The following is a 19,408-nucleotide window of genomic DNA, read 5'->3' as shown; positions in this document are numbered from 1 at the left end:
TGCCATTGCTTCTGTTATTTATTTTTACTGTACATTCACTGTAACGAATTCTTCAAAAAGTAATGAATGTAACATTTTTATTGTAACAGTCTTATGGTGATGCCAAGTCTGCATTGATGTACAGCTGTAAGTTGCTGAAATAGATAAGATAGCCACATCAGCCAGCTTCTTGCATTCTGTCTGAACATGGTTTACAGCATACTGAATTATATGCATCAGAAATAATAATACAGAGGAGACATCGAGTCATACTTTGTCATAATCTTAAAGGGTAGGTGCTATAAGGGAGTTAGTAAAAATATTTCAAACTGCCATCCCTTTCAGGTTCTGGAGCTATAATTACCTCAGTGGTATATGGAGACCTTGAAATAACTTCTGGAGCCATCCAATATGGTGTTCCTACTAAGGATTTCCGTTTTGGTACATCCTTGCTAATTTGTGCACAAAAGCCAAAATCAGAGAGTTTTACCTACACAAAAGAAAGCAAGGTAACATTAGATATTCTACATTGAAAAGTAGGAAGAGGAAGTGGGCAAGTAAAGAGATTGTAGAAGAAGACAGACAAAAGCTGTAATATAGAGATAAGCAGCCAGACATATTCAATTCAACATTGCATATTTTGAACTGCAATGCTTTTGCAAACTGTCCAGCAAACAATTTCTCTCTTAAATATAACAGTAGAGGCTTCTTTTCTCAAACTAAATGTATTAATTCATTTTAATATCACTCCAACCATATATATAATCACAAATCTAGACCCAGAGTTAAAACAAAACACAAAAGAACGATTAAAATAGAAAAAAATAAAGATAATATAAACTAACTTATTAAGTCAAGAGAGCCCACCCCACTATTCTCTGAAAGCTCTCCAGAAAACTACTATAGTTATATCACCTGGTTTTAGGAAAAAGATATTCCTTAGAGAAGTGGCAATCACCAAGCAGTACTTCTTCTGGATCCCTGCCCACTATACCTCCCCAAGTGAGGGCCCACTGTTAGTATGAGAAGCATAATATGTAGGCTAATTCCATTTATAAGAGGTGAAACTGAAGGTACTGGTAAATGAGTCACACAGAATTTACAGGTTAAAGTCAGAACTTTGAAATGAATCTTCTCCTAACAGTTTGATGCAAGTATTAAAAAATATCACAGAGAAGCCTGCTGGTATTCCACAAAGGGACACTTGTCGAACTGATGTCTTCTCCCCCTGCAACGTATTGGAACCATTTGCTTTGAAAGGAATGGAACCACTGCTGATAGTGTCTCCAGCTCCAGCTCCAGACAGATAATCCAAAAGAATGTGTGATTGAAGGGGCCCAGAAAATCAACTTCCTCTAGGGCCGTGATGGCAAACCTATGGCACGTGTGCCACAGGTGGCACGCGGAGCCATATTAGTGGGCACGCCAGCTCAGCTCTGGAGTGCATGTGCGCGCCGGCCAGCTGATTTTCGGGCCTTCTGGGCCCACCAGAAGTAGGGAAACAGGCTGTTTCCTGCCTCTGGAGGGCCTGGGGTGGGGTGGGGAAGGCCCGTTTTTTTTTTCTTACCTGGCTCCAGATCCTCTGTGTATCTGGGAACGGCGAAAACAACCTTTCCCACTTCCTTGGAGGCCCTATGGAGGCTCAAAGGGCCCATTTCCCCATTCCCGGTGGGACAGGAAGTGACGTTTTTTCCTGTCCCTAGCCTCCAGAGACTCCTAGAGAGGCTCCTAGAGACTCCTAGAGAGGCTCCTAGAGACTCCTAGAGAGGTTCTGGAGGCTGGGGACAGCAAAAAATGTCACTTCCTGCCCCACCGGGAGTTGGGAAATGGGCTTTTTCAGCCTCCGTAGGGCCTCCAAGGGAATGGGAAAGGCTGTTTTCGCCGTTCCCAGATACACAGAGAGGATCTGGAACCAGGTAAGAAAGAAAAACGGGCCTACCAAGCCATCATGTGCCAGGAGCGGGGGGGGAGGAGGGGGAGGAGGTTGCGCACACATGCGCGTGGGCACGTGCGCGCGCGACCCTCCCCCGCCCCCCCTCTCCTGGCATGCGATGGCAAAAAGGTTAGCCATCACTGCTCTAGGGGATCTCTGTAACTGAAGCTCCACCACCATCTCAAAAACATTCTCCAAAGGGAAAGCTGAAGACAGGGTAATCATTGTGAAATATAGGTGAGTTTTAAGATGATTTCTATCTCCCATTCTCCTCAAGGGGCACTGGTTTGGTCACCTCCTAGACCAAACCAACCATTGCCTCCATACCCAGGTTCTCAAACGTAGGTTCTCAAAAGAGGCTAGCAAGCTATGACTGCAAATCCCATCCGGTTATAGGATAAAATGTATCTCTGGCAAGTGAGCAGTCCAGCTGGAACAAAAAATGCAGAAGGGAGCAATGCCTGAGAATTCCAATTGAATTCTCTAAATTGGCAGAACTGGCAGCTTATTTATCTTTTAAAAGCAATTCACACAATTGCTAACTGTGTATATGGCCCCTAATTTGCTTATTTTAAAGTGTAGATGCTGGGGACTGAACCTTGGACTTCCTACATACAAAAGCACACTTAGCTCCTGAGTTATGGCAAAGAGAAGCCAAAGAAAAAATGCAGGAAACAAAAAAGATGAAAGAAACAAATTAAGAATTACCCTTCCATCAAGAGTCAAGAGAATGGAGTCACTCTTAATGTCTCTGTGAATCACACCTTGGGAATGCAGGTAGGCGAGTGCCTGCAAGACTGACTCACATACTGTAGCAATTTGCTCTTCATTCAGTCTGAAATACAGCAGCCAAAATTGTACGTGGGAGTAACTTAATTTCATACAGCAACAATTAATTAAATGTTCACATATAGCATGCATGATATTTATGACACTTCCTGCTCCATTAAGAGTAAGAATTATGAGCAGCCATTCTTAAAAAATAGAGAAAGTCAAAAAATTCAGAACGAGTGATTTGGAATTCCAAAATCAAGTTTTACACACATACAGCTGTACATACACCTTGGTGGCACAGCAGACTAAAGTGCTGTTAAGTAGCACCGGCTGCCTGCAATTACTGCAAGTTCAAATCTCACCAGGCTCAAGGTTGACTCAGCCTTCCATGCTTTCGAGGTAGGTAAAATGAGGACCCGGATTGTGGGGGCAATAAGCTGACTTTGTATAAAAAAGAATACCGCTTGGGGGGCCCCGAAAGCCCTATTAAGCAGGTATATACAAAAGTATAAAGGCTATTGCTTAACGCATTGTAAGCTGCCCTGAGTCTCCAGAGAAGGGCGGCATATAAATCGAACCAATAAATAAACAATAAATAAATACAAGACAATACTCAGTTGACAAAACAAAATCATCCTCTTTCCCTGCTCTAGTGGAAAATTGCTAAATTAATTTCATTGCCAAATTTGAATCTGTGAGAATAGTTCTCAGGACACCCCCCAGGAGCTAATTCTTTCTCATGACTAGGCATTATTGGTATTCTTATTCTCCAAGAATTAAATTGATAGGAATTATCAGTATGTCAACAAATGTGATACTTTAATTGCTATTTGAAGAAGCGCTCCTTTTCTTTTGTCTACTCATCACTCCTGTTACAGAGTTTTCCTGGGTATTCCTTATGATAAGAGCAGACTGAAATTACATTCTTTGGCTGTTCTATAATATGGTGCTGCAAATTGTGCAAAACAAAGCCTGGAGCTATGTGCAATTTATAAGCCACAGGTTCGCTTCACAGAATTTCAATGGTCTTTGACAGAGACAGAGATTTTCTAAATAAACCAGCCCAAGATAGATGTGTTGAATCAGAAGAGAGCAATTCATATATTCTTGTTTTTTTCCTACCTGATTTGAGAGAGAATGTCTGTAAGAGCTCCTCCTTGGAGAAATTCCATCAGCACCCAAAGCTCATCACCTACAAGATAACTTTTATACATCTCTACCACGTTGTCATGCTGATAGTCCCTCATTATCACGACCTGAGAAAGATGACAAAAGACAAATGACTGATAATTCACACTAACCTTTTTGCTGATGTGATATATCTCCAATTAGAAGATTCTCTTTTTGCCTTCCCAGGTTGGTGACTTTCATTCTATGGTTAAGGGTCACAACCCATGATTTCAACATGCAGTTCTTCATGTCATGTCCTTCTATAATTCAAGGACTGACAAGTCATACTACTGGAACAAAAAGTTATTCCACATTGCAATATTTTTCTTTTCCTGGAAATTCTGAGCAGTTTGGACCTGAAGGACAACACTCAAGGTTGGAATAGAGACTATTATATTCTTGACTAAATCATAATGATTTTCAGGCACTTCCACACTATAGTACCACCATTTTCATTCCTGAAACTCTCAGTAGATTCTTCCATTTCTGCTTCTGCCAATTCAAAATGCTGAGAACAGGGAATGAAATTCACTGTTCTGCCCAGGTTCCTACAAAATTTACTAAAATAAAAGTAAAACAGAAAACAAAACCCAACACCATAGTCCTTTCAGAGGAAAACTGACAAAATGTTTGTCAATTTCACACTTGCTTTTACTGTAGGTTCTGGAGGCCAGATTGCCAGCATTTTCCTGAAGCTCAGGAATTTGGAGAGAGAGGGGAGAAAGAGGTCTTTCAAATAAAATAGAAGTACATCATTTTTAAAAAGTAAAACACTTCCCCTCCAGCTTTGCAACAATTTCAACTACCTCACAGATGATCTGAAAATAAATCAATTCAGTGCTACAGCATTTCTAACAGGGTAGGAACGCAGAAGTTCAAAACTGCTTTTAAACCGGCGCAGTATCCTTGATGAAAGTGCAGTACAAGAGTTATTAAATGATATGAATATATGGCACTAAAAGCAATCTCTAAAAGCCAAATGAATAATCTTTCTTCTGCCTCTTTTGTAGATGCAGTACTACATCTCACTGACATTATTCACTATGTACTTTTGGGCAAATAAGGTTACATTTAATATCTATTAATTTAGTCACCTCATTAAAAAGGAGTTCTCGCCGCTGCTGCTTTCGTAAATCCATCATCTTCACTGCTACCTGCCTTCCAGAATGCTTCTCACGAGCAATACAGACAATACCCGTAGATCCTTCACCGATCTTGACATAGCTTTCTAGCATTGTCCTAGGATCTCCTTGGTCCACCACCATCCTCAAGGCAGCTTTGAACTGCTCATGAGTTACCACAGCTGGATCTTCACTGGTTGGCTGTGCTTTAGCATCCAGGGGAAGATGAAGGTTGCTGGAGCTGGTTTGGGTGTGTCTGTTCCGTGGGGACCCTGCTGGCGATGGCCTACCTTGAGGCAAGCCAATTCTATGTTCAATGGTTGGGGACTTGTGAGGGGAACCACCAGCTTCTGAAATCCTAGCATAATCAGGCACAGGCTGGTCAGAGGGAAGAGACTGGGATTTGGCGGCAGGACTGTGTGGTGAACTCCAGTGCTGGGGTGCCCTGAAGAAGGGGTTCGGCTTGTAAAGAATAGAAGAAAATATATCATTAGCTGAACTGTCAATTCAGATAAAGACATTAAATGTATTTGAATCAACACATTACTGTTGCAATCTACATAAATGGAATTATTGAAACAATTGTTTTGAATGGAGATTAAAGTATTCTTTGTATTTTGAAATAGCACACATATAGATTGCAGAGGATGCCATCTTGGGGAAAAATTGCCCAATAGAAACACACACACTGTAATGAGCCACTTCAATATCTAAGTCCAAATTAAAGCATACTTGATACATGATTGTCTAGTCTTCACTTGAAAACATTCAGCAGAGGGAAGTCACAATCTCTCAGAATAACTGATTCCATTCTTCAACTAATATTTTTGTTAGGAAATTTGTTCTAACATTCAACATGAATTTGCCTGTATTTCCTGTCCTGCACTCTCAAATGGTGGAGAGTTTCTTGAGCAATTTCTATTCTTCTATTTGAAGGATACCTTCATATGCTGCCACAATTTTCTTGCCTTAAGTATGTATGCATATGTATGATAGGTATTGTAAAATCATCACCTTGTGCAATTTCATATTTATGGCTAGAACAGGGATGAGAAACAAAATTCTTATTATTTTTAAAGTCATATAAAGTGAGGTAAAGAACCTATCACATGCAGTCAACAAGCAAAGTGCTTATTATCTTTAGCTGAGTTTCAAAGAGGTAAGTATCTTGTGTGGCATCACAATCCCTCTCCCAACTGTTTTAAGGGTACTTGAAGTTCAATAGAGAAAAAAGTTTATATTATTGTATATTCTCAGAAAAAATATGTCACCTGAATAAGCCACTTTTCTTTCTTGTTAGAACACCTTTAATACATCACAAGACCAATAGTTTAACTTGGTCATTGCCCAGGTGTTATTTCAAAATATATATACCACAAAGTTACACAATTAGATTTCATGCTACAGAACATTTTACATATCTATTATCTACATAACAAATATTCAATTATGTATCTTATTCACAAAAAGAACCATTCTAATGATAAACTTTAAAAGCTAAAAAAGAGATTAAAAACAAAAATGCATTTGTAACAATGGCACTCCAATAAAAATAGGTGATAAACTCTTCTATATTGCCATGATTATATATGCACAACTATTGAATAAACAAATTTAGAATATATTAAAATATGATGTTTAACAACATTATTATAGAGAAGGGGACCTGCTACAGATAATTGTGTGAAATAATGTTATTTAAAATTAATTCTCCATTCTTTTTATTCTTACTTTCTCCTCACAATCTCCACCAGTTCAATCAGGCAACCGTTTAAGATATGTTTTTTTTATATGTCCCCAGCAGGTTTGGTCCTCAATTTGCAGCTTATTTCTTTTTTTATTTCTTTATCCCTTCAGGCTTTTTTATACTTCTAGAACTTCAAGGTCTGCATGAATGATGCCAGCTGAGCAGCTATAAGGATTGGAATTTCAAATGAAATTTTTATCAGATCAATATAAAGGTGATCTGCAACAGAAGGAAGTAGTGTTATCTTTCTTCTGTTATATAGAGTCCAGAAGACTCAATCAGTAGGTTATATTCTGAACACCCAATCACTCAGCTACTACCTATATTCCATATTATTATTGTTGAAGGGACTTTCTTTCCCTTTCTGCTTTTATTCTCTTCTGTTCTCCCACTCTGTAAAATAGAATATAAATATTTTGGTCCATTTATTTTATAGAATGTATACAGGTAGTCCTTGACTTATGATCATAATTGAGCCCAAAATTTCTGTTGCTAAGCAAGGCATTTGTTAAATGAGTTGTGCCTTATTTTACGACCTCTTTTGTAACAGTTGTTAAGCAAATAACTGCAGTTGTTATATGAATCATGTGGTTGTTTAGTGAATCTGGCTTTCCCTATTGACTTTGCTGGGATGGTAACAAATGGTGATCACATGATGCCAACCTCCCAAATTTTGAACAGGTGACCATGGGGATGCTGCAACAGTTGTAAGTGTAAAAAATGGTTATAAGTCACTTTTTTTCAGGGCTGTTGTAACTTCGAACAGTCACTAAACGAAAGGTTGTAAGTCAAGGATTACCTGTATAACTACCTCTCTCAATCAAAAAGTAATAAAATAGTATCATAGGAAAGCAGGCATATACATATCAGACTCTGCTAACAACCTGAGGATAAAGACAGGTGTTCAGGACTTTCTGGAAGGCTAGAAGAGTTGGGGTCACCCAATCTCAGGGAAGATTCTGTTCCATAGGGCAGGTGCCATGACATAGAAGACATATTTCCTAGGTCCCACTCGATGGCGCTGTTTCAAAGGAGGACTCGGACCATGCCTACTTTGAAAAATATTGTGGAATGAGCAAATACATAATTGGGAATTAGTGGTCCTGAAAAGAACTTGGCCCCATCCTTTATAGAGCTTTATAGCTGACCACTACCACCTTAAATTGCACTCAAAAACCTGCTGGAAGCCAGTGGAGCTTTTAATGCCCATGTCTTATATGAGCATACCACTGGATTTTGGACTAACTGCTGCTTCCAAATACTCTTCAAGGACAGCCAGATGTAAAGCACTTTGAAGTAATTTAGGTATGAATGACTGAAAAATAATCCTCCTGTTCCAGGAAGAGGCATAATTACTGCAAAAGATGGAGTTTTGCACAGATGCACCTGACCACAACTGCTCCCTGCTCATCGACTGGGAGCCAGAATCTAGAGGGACTTGAATGCCAACTCTGGGCGTGGAAGTGCTACTCTATCCAGAATAAAAGAGGGAAATCTCCTGAACTGAAGGGCCCTAAAGCCCAAATCCATTAAGTCTTTTTATGGTTGAGTAAAAGCCAGTTCCTTCCTATCCAGATTTCCACAGCTTCCAAAACCCAGGAAAGAACCTGGGAACTAATACTTGGGTGGTCTAGGGTGCAAATCAGTGGTGAAATTCAGCCGGCTTTATCTGGATCGCGTGATCTAGTAGCGCTGGTGGTAGGAGGCTCCGCCCACCTGCCTGGACATCATCACGTCCCATTTTTGACCCTCTGTGCATGTGTGGAGGAAGAGGTGCGTGCGAGCGTAGCAAGCATGCTCACATTTACGAATCAGTAGCAAAGGTAAGTGAATACCAACCCTGGTGGAAATGTACAACTGATGGTACATAGCCTTGTATCGTTGAATGACCTCACCTAACAATTTCATGTAAATGTTAAATAAGAATGGGAAGAGCTGTGGGGCCCTTTACATTGCAGGGATCCAGAGCTGAACTTCTCCCAACATCAACTGGATCCAGCCCTGGAAGTTGTTGTCTCCCACTCTGAATCTTCCGAGACAGTTCAGAAGGATATTGTGATATCACAAAGTGAAAACATTCATTACATATATATTAATATATTAAAGATGCCACTCATACACAGAATTAAGCAAGATGAATTGAAAATGCTTTGTTAGAAATCTAACTAATAAAAGATTGATGTGAGAGAAAATATAACTACCTGGATATGTTCATTTGTCATTATAGCAGTGCTATTCTGAGAAAATACTCAGTGCAAGTCATGTTATAGAATCGGTGTTGGCATTATGTTGGTACAGGCTTAATTCAAAAGGAATCTGATTTCTTTTTTGAAGAATTTAGAACAGATTATGCCCAACCCATGCAGCACTGGACAGCTAGTAATGTGGCCCCAGAAGACCAAAATAAAAATATTGAAAAATAAAGGAAGTTTGTTATTTATATATTTTATTATATATTTTATATGCAGCCCAAGACAATTCTTCTTCACTCAATGCAGCTTAGGGAAACCAAACATTTGGACATGCCTGATTTAGAAAATATCTAGTTATGCACGTTGGAATATAAATGCATGGCCAATATAAAAACTGACAGAATTGTAGAAAAGTTTTATGAAACAGTTTTATTCTTTTAAATGAATTTATGGTATCTAAAAGATTATCATATCGCCATGGAATTACTATTGAGATTTATCATTAGCCACTGGTAATCATTGCTACCTTATAGTATGCAAATCCCTATCAGATTTTTCTCCTCAAAGAATGCAATGAGTGGGAATTACTTGTTTTCATCATCACAGTAAGTCAAGTTTAATAAACCAGGTATTTGATGATCTATTTGAGGATCACCCAATTAATTTAATGACTGGTGAGTGGAAAAAGGATTCAACAAGGCCTGCTATAGTAGTGGATTCTTATAATGTCAGAGATGTGGACTAAATTATGTTTAAGAACCTTTCCACCTGTACAGAGTACAGAAGACAACCTTGAAGAAAATATGTAAGGACTGTTACCTAGGCAAAAGAGCTGACACATTTTTTAAATCCAGAAGAAAATGACATTTGGAAACAGTTCAGATAGATGCCTCCCTAATTCACTGAACTATAAGGAGAAGGAGGTACAGCATAATCAGACTTGCAAGATTCTGTTATTATAGCCGTTATCAGTAAAAGTAGTTTTAGCTTTCCTGTTGACTTGATTTCCTGATTTTGTCTAATAAGATTGATATCAATCTTAATATTTTATGGTATATCTCTGAGCCAGGGGTGAAATCTAAATTTTTTTGCTACCGGTTCTGTGGGCGTGGCTTAGTGGGCGGGGCTTGGTGGTAAGGTGACTGGGAGGGCGTGGCTTGTTGGTCATGTGGGCGTGGCCAAGTCAATGTCACTTCTTTGCCCTTTTTTAACCTACAAAACACAACATAACACAACTGGCTCACCCACAATGTAAAAGCAGCTGTGCTAGACCCAAAATGGCCCCTGCAACAAGCAGGAACCTCACACAGCCACAAAAAGCCCAAAAAGCCAACTTTCACACTTTACACACACAAAATTCCACATACAGCTTTGAGAGATTTTGTGTGATTGTGTAGTTAGAGTGAAACACTACAGAAACACTCTAAATCTCAGAAAGTTGCACAAATATTATTTTATTTTAATTTATTTTTATTTTTATATAAAAGCAGCTAAATTTAAAACTTCCTAAACTTTAAATGGCTAGGTCTAAAAAAAGAACTAAAACCCCCCCCAATTAACTATTTTTTTAAAGCTCCCAAAGGGGAAAAAAACTTACCCAATTGAACAGGGGTCTCCAACCTTGGCATCTTTAAGACTTGTAGACTTCAACTCCCAGAATTCCTCAGCCAGCTTTGCTTTGCTGGCTGAGGAATTCTGGGAGTTGAAGTCCACAACTCCCTGCCTGCTTGATTGCAGGCAGGGAGATTCAGTTGCTTGCTGATGCAATCGATTGCAGGGATTACAGCAAGGCATTGCGACCAGGAGCTAAAGTAAGCAAGCTGAGGGGGGAAGGGGGAGCGATTTTTGCTACCGATTAGCAGGCAGAGCCATTTAAAAGGAAAAAAGTTTTTTTCTTTTACATGGCTCTGGCGATCCAAGCCGAGTTGCCTGATTAACAGGCAACTCAGCTGGGATCGTCAGAGCTTGGCTGGTCAGAGCCATTTTAAAGAAAAAAAAGGCTCTGATCATCGCGCAGCTCAGCTGGGCATGGGGGGCGGGGGCAGGGATTTTTGCTACCGGTTCTCCGAACTGCCCGCTGCCATCGCTACCTACTTACCCGAGCCGGTCCAAACCGGGAGCATTTCACCCCTGCTCTGAGCTAGGTTAAATGTTCTTATCACAATAAAATGTTAATGTTCCTGTAATATTTAGCCTTACTTATGGCACAGCCATGCAATATTGACAATAATTCTTACATATCTATATCAGAAAACAGATCTTAAGTGACCAGTTATGGAACCAATAGATGCTGGTTTAAGGAGGCCAGGTCATGTTTTCTACAATTCTGTATTAATTAGATGAAAAACAATGATGTGTATTTAAGTATATAGGAGATTCTCCTTATTTGGGCCTAATAATATTTATACTGCAAGCAAATATAGTTAATTATCTTGCATAGCATCCCTTATATGCATTTTTTTTGTTTTGACACCTGTGGGTATACATATATGAAAGTATATATTGCAGTCATTGTACATTATGAGTGAATGCAGAAAGAGAGAACTGTCAGCATGCAAAATTACTAGTACTACTTGATGAAATGTACTTTCCTCATTTCTGCCTACAATACCTTTTCAGTCCAGCTGAGACATGTTCCCGATAACAAGAAGTGTTCAAATCACCAGCTTTGTTAGGGCACCTGAAAAGGCTCAGAGTCCACTTTTGTAACTTGTACACTCTAAATTCAGCACATTTTATGCGCCATTTAAAAAAAAAGCAACATAAACATACCTATATTTTCATTTATTTCTACATCATTTAACCTAAACTAGCTATGCTATATTTCATTTTAAATATGTTTATAGCACAACATGAGATTGCAATGATATGAAATCATGGGAAAATAGGTCTAGATCACAAATGAAAGCTGACTCATATCAAAATGACAGATGCAAAATGAATTGTCAGCAAAGACCAGATTAAAAAAACCACACTGGTAGGCATTCTAGGTTCAGCAGATGATCTGTGGCCTCTCTTGCTCACAGTTCATAATGTTGCTGTTACTGGGCTCTCCCACCACATCTTTCTTTTATTTATGACTATGTTCTGAGTCAGCAGGGATCTGTACATATTCTCTTCAGTTTCTTTCTCACAGATGGATAAGGTATGTCCAAGGCCAAGTATGTTTGTGTGTGTGCGCTCGAGTATATGTATATGTATAGGTATATATATGCATATGTATGTATATGTATGATTGGTAAATATTAAAACCGGAGATATGAGAAGATACCACCAAAAATATAACAGTGCTAATAAAATCAGAAAATAATGTTAATATAAAACTAACTCAATTCTTTAACATATTATTAAATCTAGCTATATAGACCATTTATTATTCCATTTTCTCATTTTGGGTACAGTATGTTATTTGCTACCTATTTATTTTGGTATATTGGAGAAAAAAATTCTGCAAGCATTTCTCTCTTTCCATGTCTGGCGGGGGGTGGGTGGGGGAATGTAGCTAGAAGTTAAACACTTAACAATTGCTAACCTTGAATGACATCCAAAATTTTCTTTCTGCCAAACAGTAGATCTGGTCCTGCCAGGTTCAGAGCTATTTTCTGAAAAGGTGCCACTTTCAAGGCAAAAGAAATCATTCAAGTCTGACGAGCACCAAAAGGGAGTTCCCTCATGATGCAAATAGCAATGCCAGACCACATTTTCATTTGGAACTTAGCACTGGTGAAAAGACTTAATCTTTCCCCTTTTGCTCTGTAGTACTAGTCTCAACACGCTTCCAGTGCTCGTTATTTCTTTTTCAAACACACTAAATGCACAACTCAACAGATTGGATAGTTTGGCCCTGGACACTATAATTATGCGATCAATAGTTACTAAATTGCCACCTTAAAAATGAACAAAATTAATCTGGTATCAATGATGTCAATAAAAATAGCTATTGAAATATTTTGTAAAACAAATGGGTTTAAGCTGGACTCAGGTTGATTTAATCAAAAGAAGAAACAAAATTATTACTAGAGGATTTAATTTTTTGGAAGGCAGTTTGGCAAAAATAAAAACACTTAGCAAAGAAGATGGAAGTAATGTGAGACACAAGAAAGTCCAAGAAACAATATACATAGAAATTTGTATTTTTCCAGCCAGCATCGTCTTCAGAAGGTTATGAATGTGCATGAAGGAATAAAATGGCTGATGTGGAAATTACATTATTTTTTCTTCCTTTCTGGCCATTTCTCTGTCCCTGCTAATGCCTCTCCCCAACTTACTAGAGTAATGTTTTAGATTGTGTTTCATTTAATTCTTATATAAAGGAAAGAAATGTATGTTCAAATAAACAATGACACTGACAGGCAAAGTTTTTGTGAGAGCAGAAATGGGTTTCTAAGACATCTTGCAATTGAAAGAAATACATATACATACACTGTGCATGTGGTAATATGTGTTGAAACTTTAACATTAGCATATATTTAAGGCTATCTTCATCATATAAGTATAACCTCCTGAAATGATTTGCAAGTTGTAAGAAGATGAGTTGTAAGAAGATTCTCAAAGCAATATTTGCTTTGAGAATTGGAACTTGGAAGCTCTCAAGCTAGAAAGGTACTAATGTAATACCTTCTAGGGAACTAAGCACACATACCTTTATCTGTGGGTTGTTTCCAATCTTATTTGAAGGGTTGGATGACGGGAACACAGTTCGCAACAGCCTCCGCTTCAAACTGTTTTCCCTTGATTTAGAGCCAGGACTACCTTCTCCAGGTGGCCTCAAATTAGCTTGGCTCCCATGGCAGGGCTGACCATAGTTCTCTTCGGAGTTTCTTCTTGCTACAGCATTTTCTCTGTTTACTTCAGGAACAGGTATGTATTGCTGGTGCTGAAAACCTGATGAGAGTGGGGCAAAGTGGCTATTTGCCCCTTGGAACTCTGAAGGGTCAAGAGATTGAGCTTTCATGACTAGGCTATTGGAATGAGCCTGCCCGTCCAACATGGGCTTGTAATCAGGCCATAAGGTCTGCCTTCTAGACGATTTATTTCCACCATTACAGTTGAGGTAGTTTCCATATTTGTCTGCCCAGTCTGGTTCAGCGCAGTGTAGATATATGTCAGTTGGTTCATCTTCTCCTAGAAGTCCTAGCGACTGGGCTCTTCTCCTGCTAGTAGGGCTCTTACCCCTCAGGGTGTTAGAACTGATGAGGGAGAGCTTCTGGATGTCATTGAGTATTCCAGAGATATATCCTTCCACTTCAAATGTGCTGGCTCGCACAACCGTCTACCACAAAACAATTAATTAATTGATTAATTGAGGAAAGTTAATGTCATCTGCTCATTCATTAAGAAAGGGAATATCTAAATCTGGGACAAATTTACATATATTTCTACATACTGTACGTAATTAGTGAACTATCCCTAGTTCACTCTGAAAATGCAGATCCAAGGAGAGAATCACACTTGTATTTACCGCACAGTGCTCAACAACTTAAAAATGGTTTGGTGCTACTAACAAATCAAGTGTTACAGAGTCTATCCAAAAGTGAGGCTAAACCTCCAAATACAGCAGATCTACAATACATTTGTGTTGCCTGCCATTGTTTTTAATTTCTAGTTTGAAGCAATTACTAAGATCCAGTTCACACAACCACATGCAAGAAAAGAAAAATATCGGTTTAGTCAATAGCAAACATGTACACTATGCACCAATTATATGATCTGATACACAATCTCTTTTTAACTGCCTACTACTGTTTTACTGAATAATATGTTGAAAGGTAAAGGCAAATAAATGTTCTTTTTTTATATCTAATATAATGATAACTCAAATTCTAAAGTCACAATCCATCAGACGTATTGGTGTGAATAACACAAAGATATACACATTCAGTAATAAATAAAAAGGAATTAATTTTCACAGGAAACTAGTTATAAGCTTATAAAATTATTTTAACTATGCAAAGATATTGACTTGGAACACAATAGCTGCACTTTCCTGCCCAGACACCTACCTCTACCTGTCTTACAACTCAGCTAACTCATTTACATAGGAAATCAGAAGCTTAAGAATCTATTAATATTATTTTTCCAAAGGGAGGCTCAGTATAGCAATGGCGTCCGCTCCATCACTTCAAAACAGCAAAAAAATGTGGCAAACGGCAGTCAAATGATTGTGAGACACTGCAACAGTTGTAAATGCGAGCTAGTTGCCAAGTGCCTGAAATGCAGTCATATGTCTTTGGCAGGGGTGAAATCTACTTACCTTCCCAACCGGTTCAGAAGTGTGTGTGCATCACATGCGCGCTTGGAACATTTGCGCATGTGCAAACCCTTCTGTGCATGCGCAGAGGGTAAAAAACAGGTTACTTCCTAGGAAGTAATGACAACCGGGCAGAGCCTTGCGCCGCCATCGCTACCGGTTCTCCAAACCACCAGCCACCATCACTACCGGTTCAGTTGAACCAGTCCGAACCGGGAGCATTTCACCCCTGGTCTTTGGGGTTGGGGAGTGGTACAGCACATCATTTTACAACAGCTGGAAGTGCTTTACAGGCCATAAAATAACTTCTCTAAGGCTGTTGTAACTTTGAACGCTTGTTAAGCGAGGACTATCTGTATGCTTTTATTGTACACTGCTAGCCATATATACTAGAATCTTGTGACAGGGTGGTATACCAACCTTTGCAAAGAGTCTGAAAAGCTGCTGTAAATCACAGTCCATCTTAGAAGATAGTATCTGTCATGACTTAAATAGAGCAAATACTTTCATCTTCTAAAAAGTGTTCTGTTCTTATTTTCATCTCCAGAACATTTACCATGCATTATTGAATGTATGAATATGTTGCATTTTAGGTGATGGATTCACTGTATCCATATACGGATAATTTTAAATGCAAATAATCATTTAGCAACAATTGGAATCAGCAATTCAGTCATTAAGCAAAGCAGTCACTAAGTAAAACTGTGACTGTGCTTATAATCTTACTTCAGCTTTCCTTTGCTTTACAGAACTGTGAAAGTTGAAAATGTGAGGATTGATGTAGTTACTTTTCATCACGGTCATAATGATAAAAGGTTGCTAAATGAGGACTACCTGTAAGGGATAATTTTCATTTAATTTTTAAAATGGTTTTGCTAATTTATTTCCCAAAAATCAAAGTAACTTTGAATTAGAACTTTGAACGTGACTGTATAGACTTTTGCTTACTCAAATCTGTCTCAGCTATGTGTTGCTTGCTAATGCTTAATTATATAGTTCTGTATTTTTTCTGTATGCACTAGACTTCATTAGTTACTTAAGAATAATGTCTTCCAGTTTATTCTCTCACAAGAAATATAGAGACATGGGCTCTAGTCTTTCTGTGGAATGAATGACTGGATGAAAATCATTCTTTCTCAGTCCTACTGACCTCACCGTAATTGTGGGAAAAACAGGAAATGTGAGCATTTTGTATACCACCTGGAGTTATACAAAAATATTTATATTATTATTTATAATCATATGTAAAAATGGGATATAAATCAAATTAATAACTAAATAAGGTCTTTCAACAAAGCTCTCAATGCCTGGATTTACATATCATGCTAATTTGAACACACAATAGTAACTTTGTTCAGCATAAAATTAATCAAAATAGCTGAGGTCACATATTACACTAACACAAACAAAACATACCACATTATGACTTAACACAGTATTTGAATCCAACCAGTTTCTTAAGAGCCTTGGTGGCGCAGTGGTTAGAATGCAGTACTGCAGGATACTTCTGCTGACTGCCGACTGACTGCAATTTGGCAGTTCAAATTTCACCAGGCTCAAGGTTGACTCAGCCTTCCTTTCTTCTGAAGTGGGTAAAATGAGGACCCAGATTGTTGGGGGCAATATGCTGACTCTGTAAACCACATAGAGAGGGCTGTGAAGCGGTATATAAGTCTAAGTGCTAGTGCTATTACTTAATAATGCTCATTTAAGCATATGAAATACCTTGATTAGGAAGCATAGAAAGATGGCCTGCTGATTGGAAACTTCTTAACACAATGTCGGATATTTGATAGCACATTCACACATTCTCTTAATGCTACAGTTAACTAATCCAATATCAGAACTATGTCATGTAGAACTCATCTATATTTTCACAATCCACCAGTAAATTATGGCATCCTGGCAAAAAAAACCAAATACCCTGATCTATATTGCTACCCTGGGTTAAAAACAAACAAAAACACCACCACCCAATTTTCAAGAATGGTAGAAATGGTGGTCTAAATCAACTTAAGAAATCTTTCAACTAGGCGTTATCATGGAAAATTACCAGCTCTCCATGTTCAATTTACGTAAATATTAGAAAATAGAAATCTAACTATTGTCAAATTCATTTTGTATATATAAAAAGTGATTCATGCATTCTCCATAGAGAGGGATCTCTGGCAATTGTGATTATTAATGGACAACATTTACTCCCACAGAATTAACTTATTACAGTCTTTTCCGAAATGCCAGAGAGAAGGAACTGTCAGTCATTAAACAATCTTCTAAATACCAGCATCTAGCTTACTCTGTTTTGAAATAATTTGGAGATACTGCTGCTTGAAAGATATCCTATTCTGTTACCCATGTTTCCCCGAAAATAAGACCCTGTTTTATATTTTTTGAACCCGAAAATAAGTGCTTGGCCTTATTTTCCGGGAGGTCTTATTATTTTGGGGCGCATGGAGCAAAATGGGGGTCCTCTTGCCGTCTTACCTGATTTCCAGTTCTGCATTTAAATATTTTCGGGGAGGGCTTATTTTCGGGGGAGGCTTATTTTAGCGCATCAAAACCCCGATTGGGCTTATTATCAGGGGATGTCTTATTTTCGGGAAAACGGTATATATGACATTTCTGAAACAAGTCAAACCTTTCTTTCTTTCTCTATATATAATATTTACCGTATTTTTCGGAGTATAAGACGCAACTTTTTCCCCCCTAAAAGGGGGTGAAAATTTAGGTGTGTCTTATACACTGAATGTAGCCCCGCCCACCCACTGGCCCCACCCTTTGGCCTCTGCCTCGCAGCAGTTACCTCCTTGCAAGGAAACAGCAAGAAAAAACAGCTCCTTTCAGCTTCAGTACAGCCTAATTAGCACAAGTTGATTGGATCGGCCTCCCAACTCTCAGCTGATTTGCTCTCAGCTGTTTTGCACAGGGCTCTGCAGTTTGCTGCAAAGAGATAAATTGCTGGAACAGATTTTTTTTCCCTTGTGCTAATCAAGCTATGCTAAAAATGAAACTGAAAGTAAAGCAGGCTCCTGTTTGTGGCAACAAGGCAAAATTGCTCAGAGGCAAAGGGAGATTTCTTTTTCTTCTTTTCCTCACCAAAAAAGGTAGGTGCATCTTATACTCTGAAAAATACGGTAAATGTTGCACATCTTCTGGACAACTGGAAAACAGGCAGCAAATAACTACAAGCAAGTCTTAGTAACAAAATATTATGTCTTCTCTCTTCAGTCTGATGGTAATGGCATCATCACAGTCTGTGTGTAAACATGCATTTATGTTTGGCTATTTTTTTTATTGGCAACAGTTTGATTTGGTCTGTCAACCATTTTATGGTTTACAAAACTGATACAAGCAAAAGGATTAGGCTTCTCACTGTGAAAAGAAGAATGGAAGACACAAGAGTCCCTTTTTCAGGGATTATCACTTCCTTCATTCAAAGCCATAATCTTTCCTAGTAACAATGTTTACATTAACAAAGAAGAACAAATCTGAATATACCATATTTTTCGGAATATAAGACGCATCTTAATTTTTGGGGAGGAAAACAAGAAAAAAAGAATTCTGCCTCTGCCTACCAGCATCAGGATCAGCCGCAATTCGCAGAGCTGCGTTTCAAGCAGCGGCCAGTTCCCCTGCAATGTTCTCACTTCCACTTGATTTTGATAATGAGCAGCACAGATCTTTTTATCCGTTTAAAACAAACCCTATCACTCTACGCACATTTAACTGGAGTGAGTGGGGTGGGGGATGATTTTCATGGGGGCAGAAGAGGGACTTGGCACTGAAAGCTCTGCTCCTGAGACGCCCTTGTCTTCCTACCTATAGCCATAGGCATTGAAAGCCTGGCTTTCTTCCTTCTTTGGCCTGGATTGTGGTATCTTTCTATTTTGTAGGAAGTGCGGCTTTACGCCGCCTTCCTGCAAGTGAGAGGTGCCTCAAAGACTCGGCTGGGAAAGAGGGCGTCGATTGAGTACGTCGATATTGAGAAGTTCTTTTCCAGAAAACTTATTGGGGTGCTCCTAAGATCCACAGGGACTATTCCCTTTCTCCGAAGAGACCCCTTGCATGCAGCCTAAGGAACGCTCAGGCTCCACATGCCTTCACACGCCCCATTTTTGGAATCGTGAAGCGTATCGCGGGTCTGCCACCCGAAAACACTTTCCTTTGGAATCGGGAAGGAAAGGCTGTGCCCCGATCCAGATTTCCACCACCTGGAACTGCCGAAAAATGTCTGAAGGGTGG

At 38.9% G+C, this 19,408-nt stretch overlaps 1 protein-coding gene across 7 annotated transcripts in view; it reads right to left on the bottom strand.

The window, feature by feature from the left end:
- The window catches only part of PAK6 (p21 (RAC1) activated kinase 6), a 62,266-nt gene that overhangs the window by 6,888 nt on the left and 35,970 nt on the right, over window positions 1-19,408 (bottom strand). For all 7 annotated transcript variants that reach the window (XM_034417873.3, XM_087875627.1, XM_034417874.3 and 4 more), the window contains 5 exons: window positions 13,559-14,188; window positions 4,951-5,439; window positions 3,809-3,942; window positions 2,621-2,747; window positions 344-469 (listed from right to left, as the gene is read on the bottom strand). In XM_034417873.3, coding sequence (XP_034273764.1) covers window positions 344-469; window positions 2,621-2,747; window positions 3,809-3,942; window positions 4,951-5,439; window positions 13,559-14,188 — 1,506 coding nt within the window. The remainder of the gene's footprint in view (window positions 1-343; window positions 470-2,620; window positions 2,748-3,808; window positions 3,943-4,950; window positions 5,440-13,558; window positions 14,189-19,408) is intronic.

Source organism: Pantherophis guttatus, chromosome 1 (genome assembly GCF_059756535.1).
Source record: "Pantherophis guttatus breed Tessera chromosome 1, ASM5975653v1, whole genome shotgun sequence".
Classification (NCBI taxonomy): Eukaryota; Metazoa; Chordata; class Lepidosauria; order Squamata; family Colubridae; genus Pantherophis; species Pantherophis guttatus.
The sequence above is the reverse complement of the archived record's forward strand: the minus strand, read 5'-3'. Positions and strand labels throughout refer to the sequence as shown.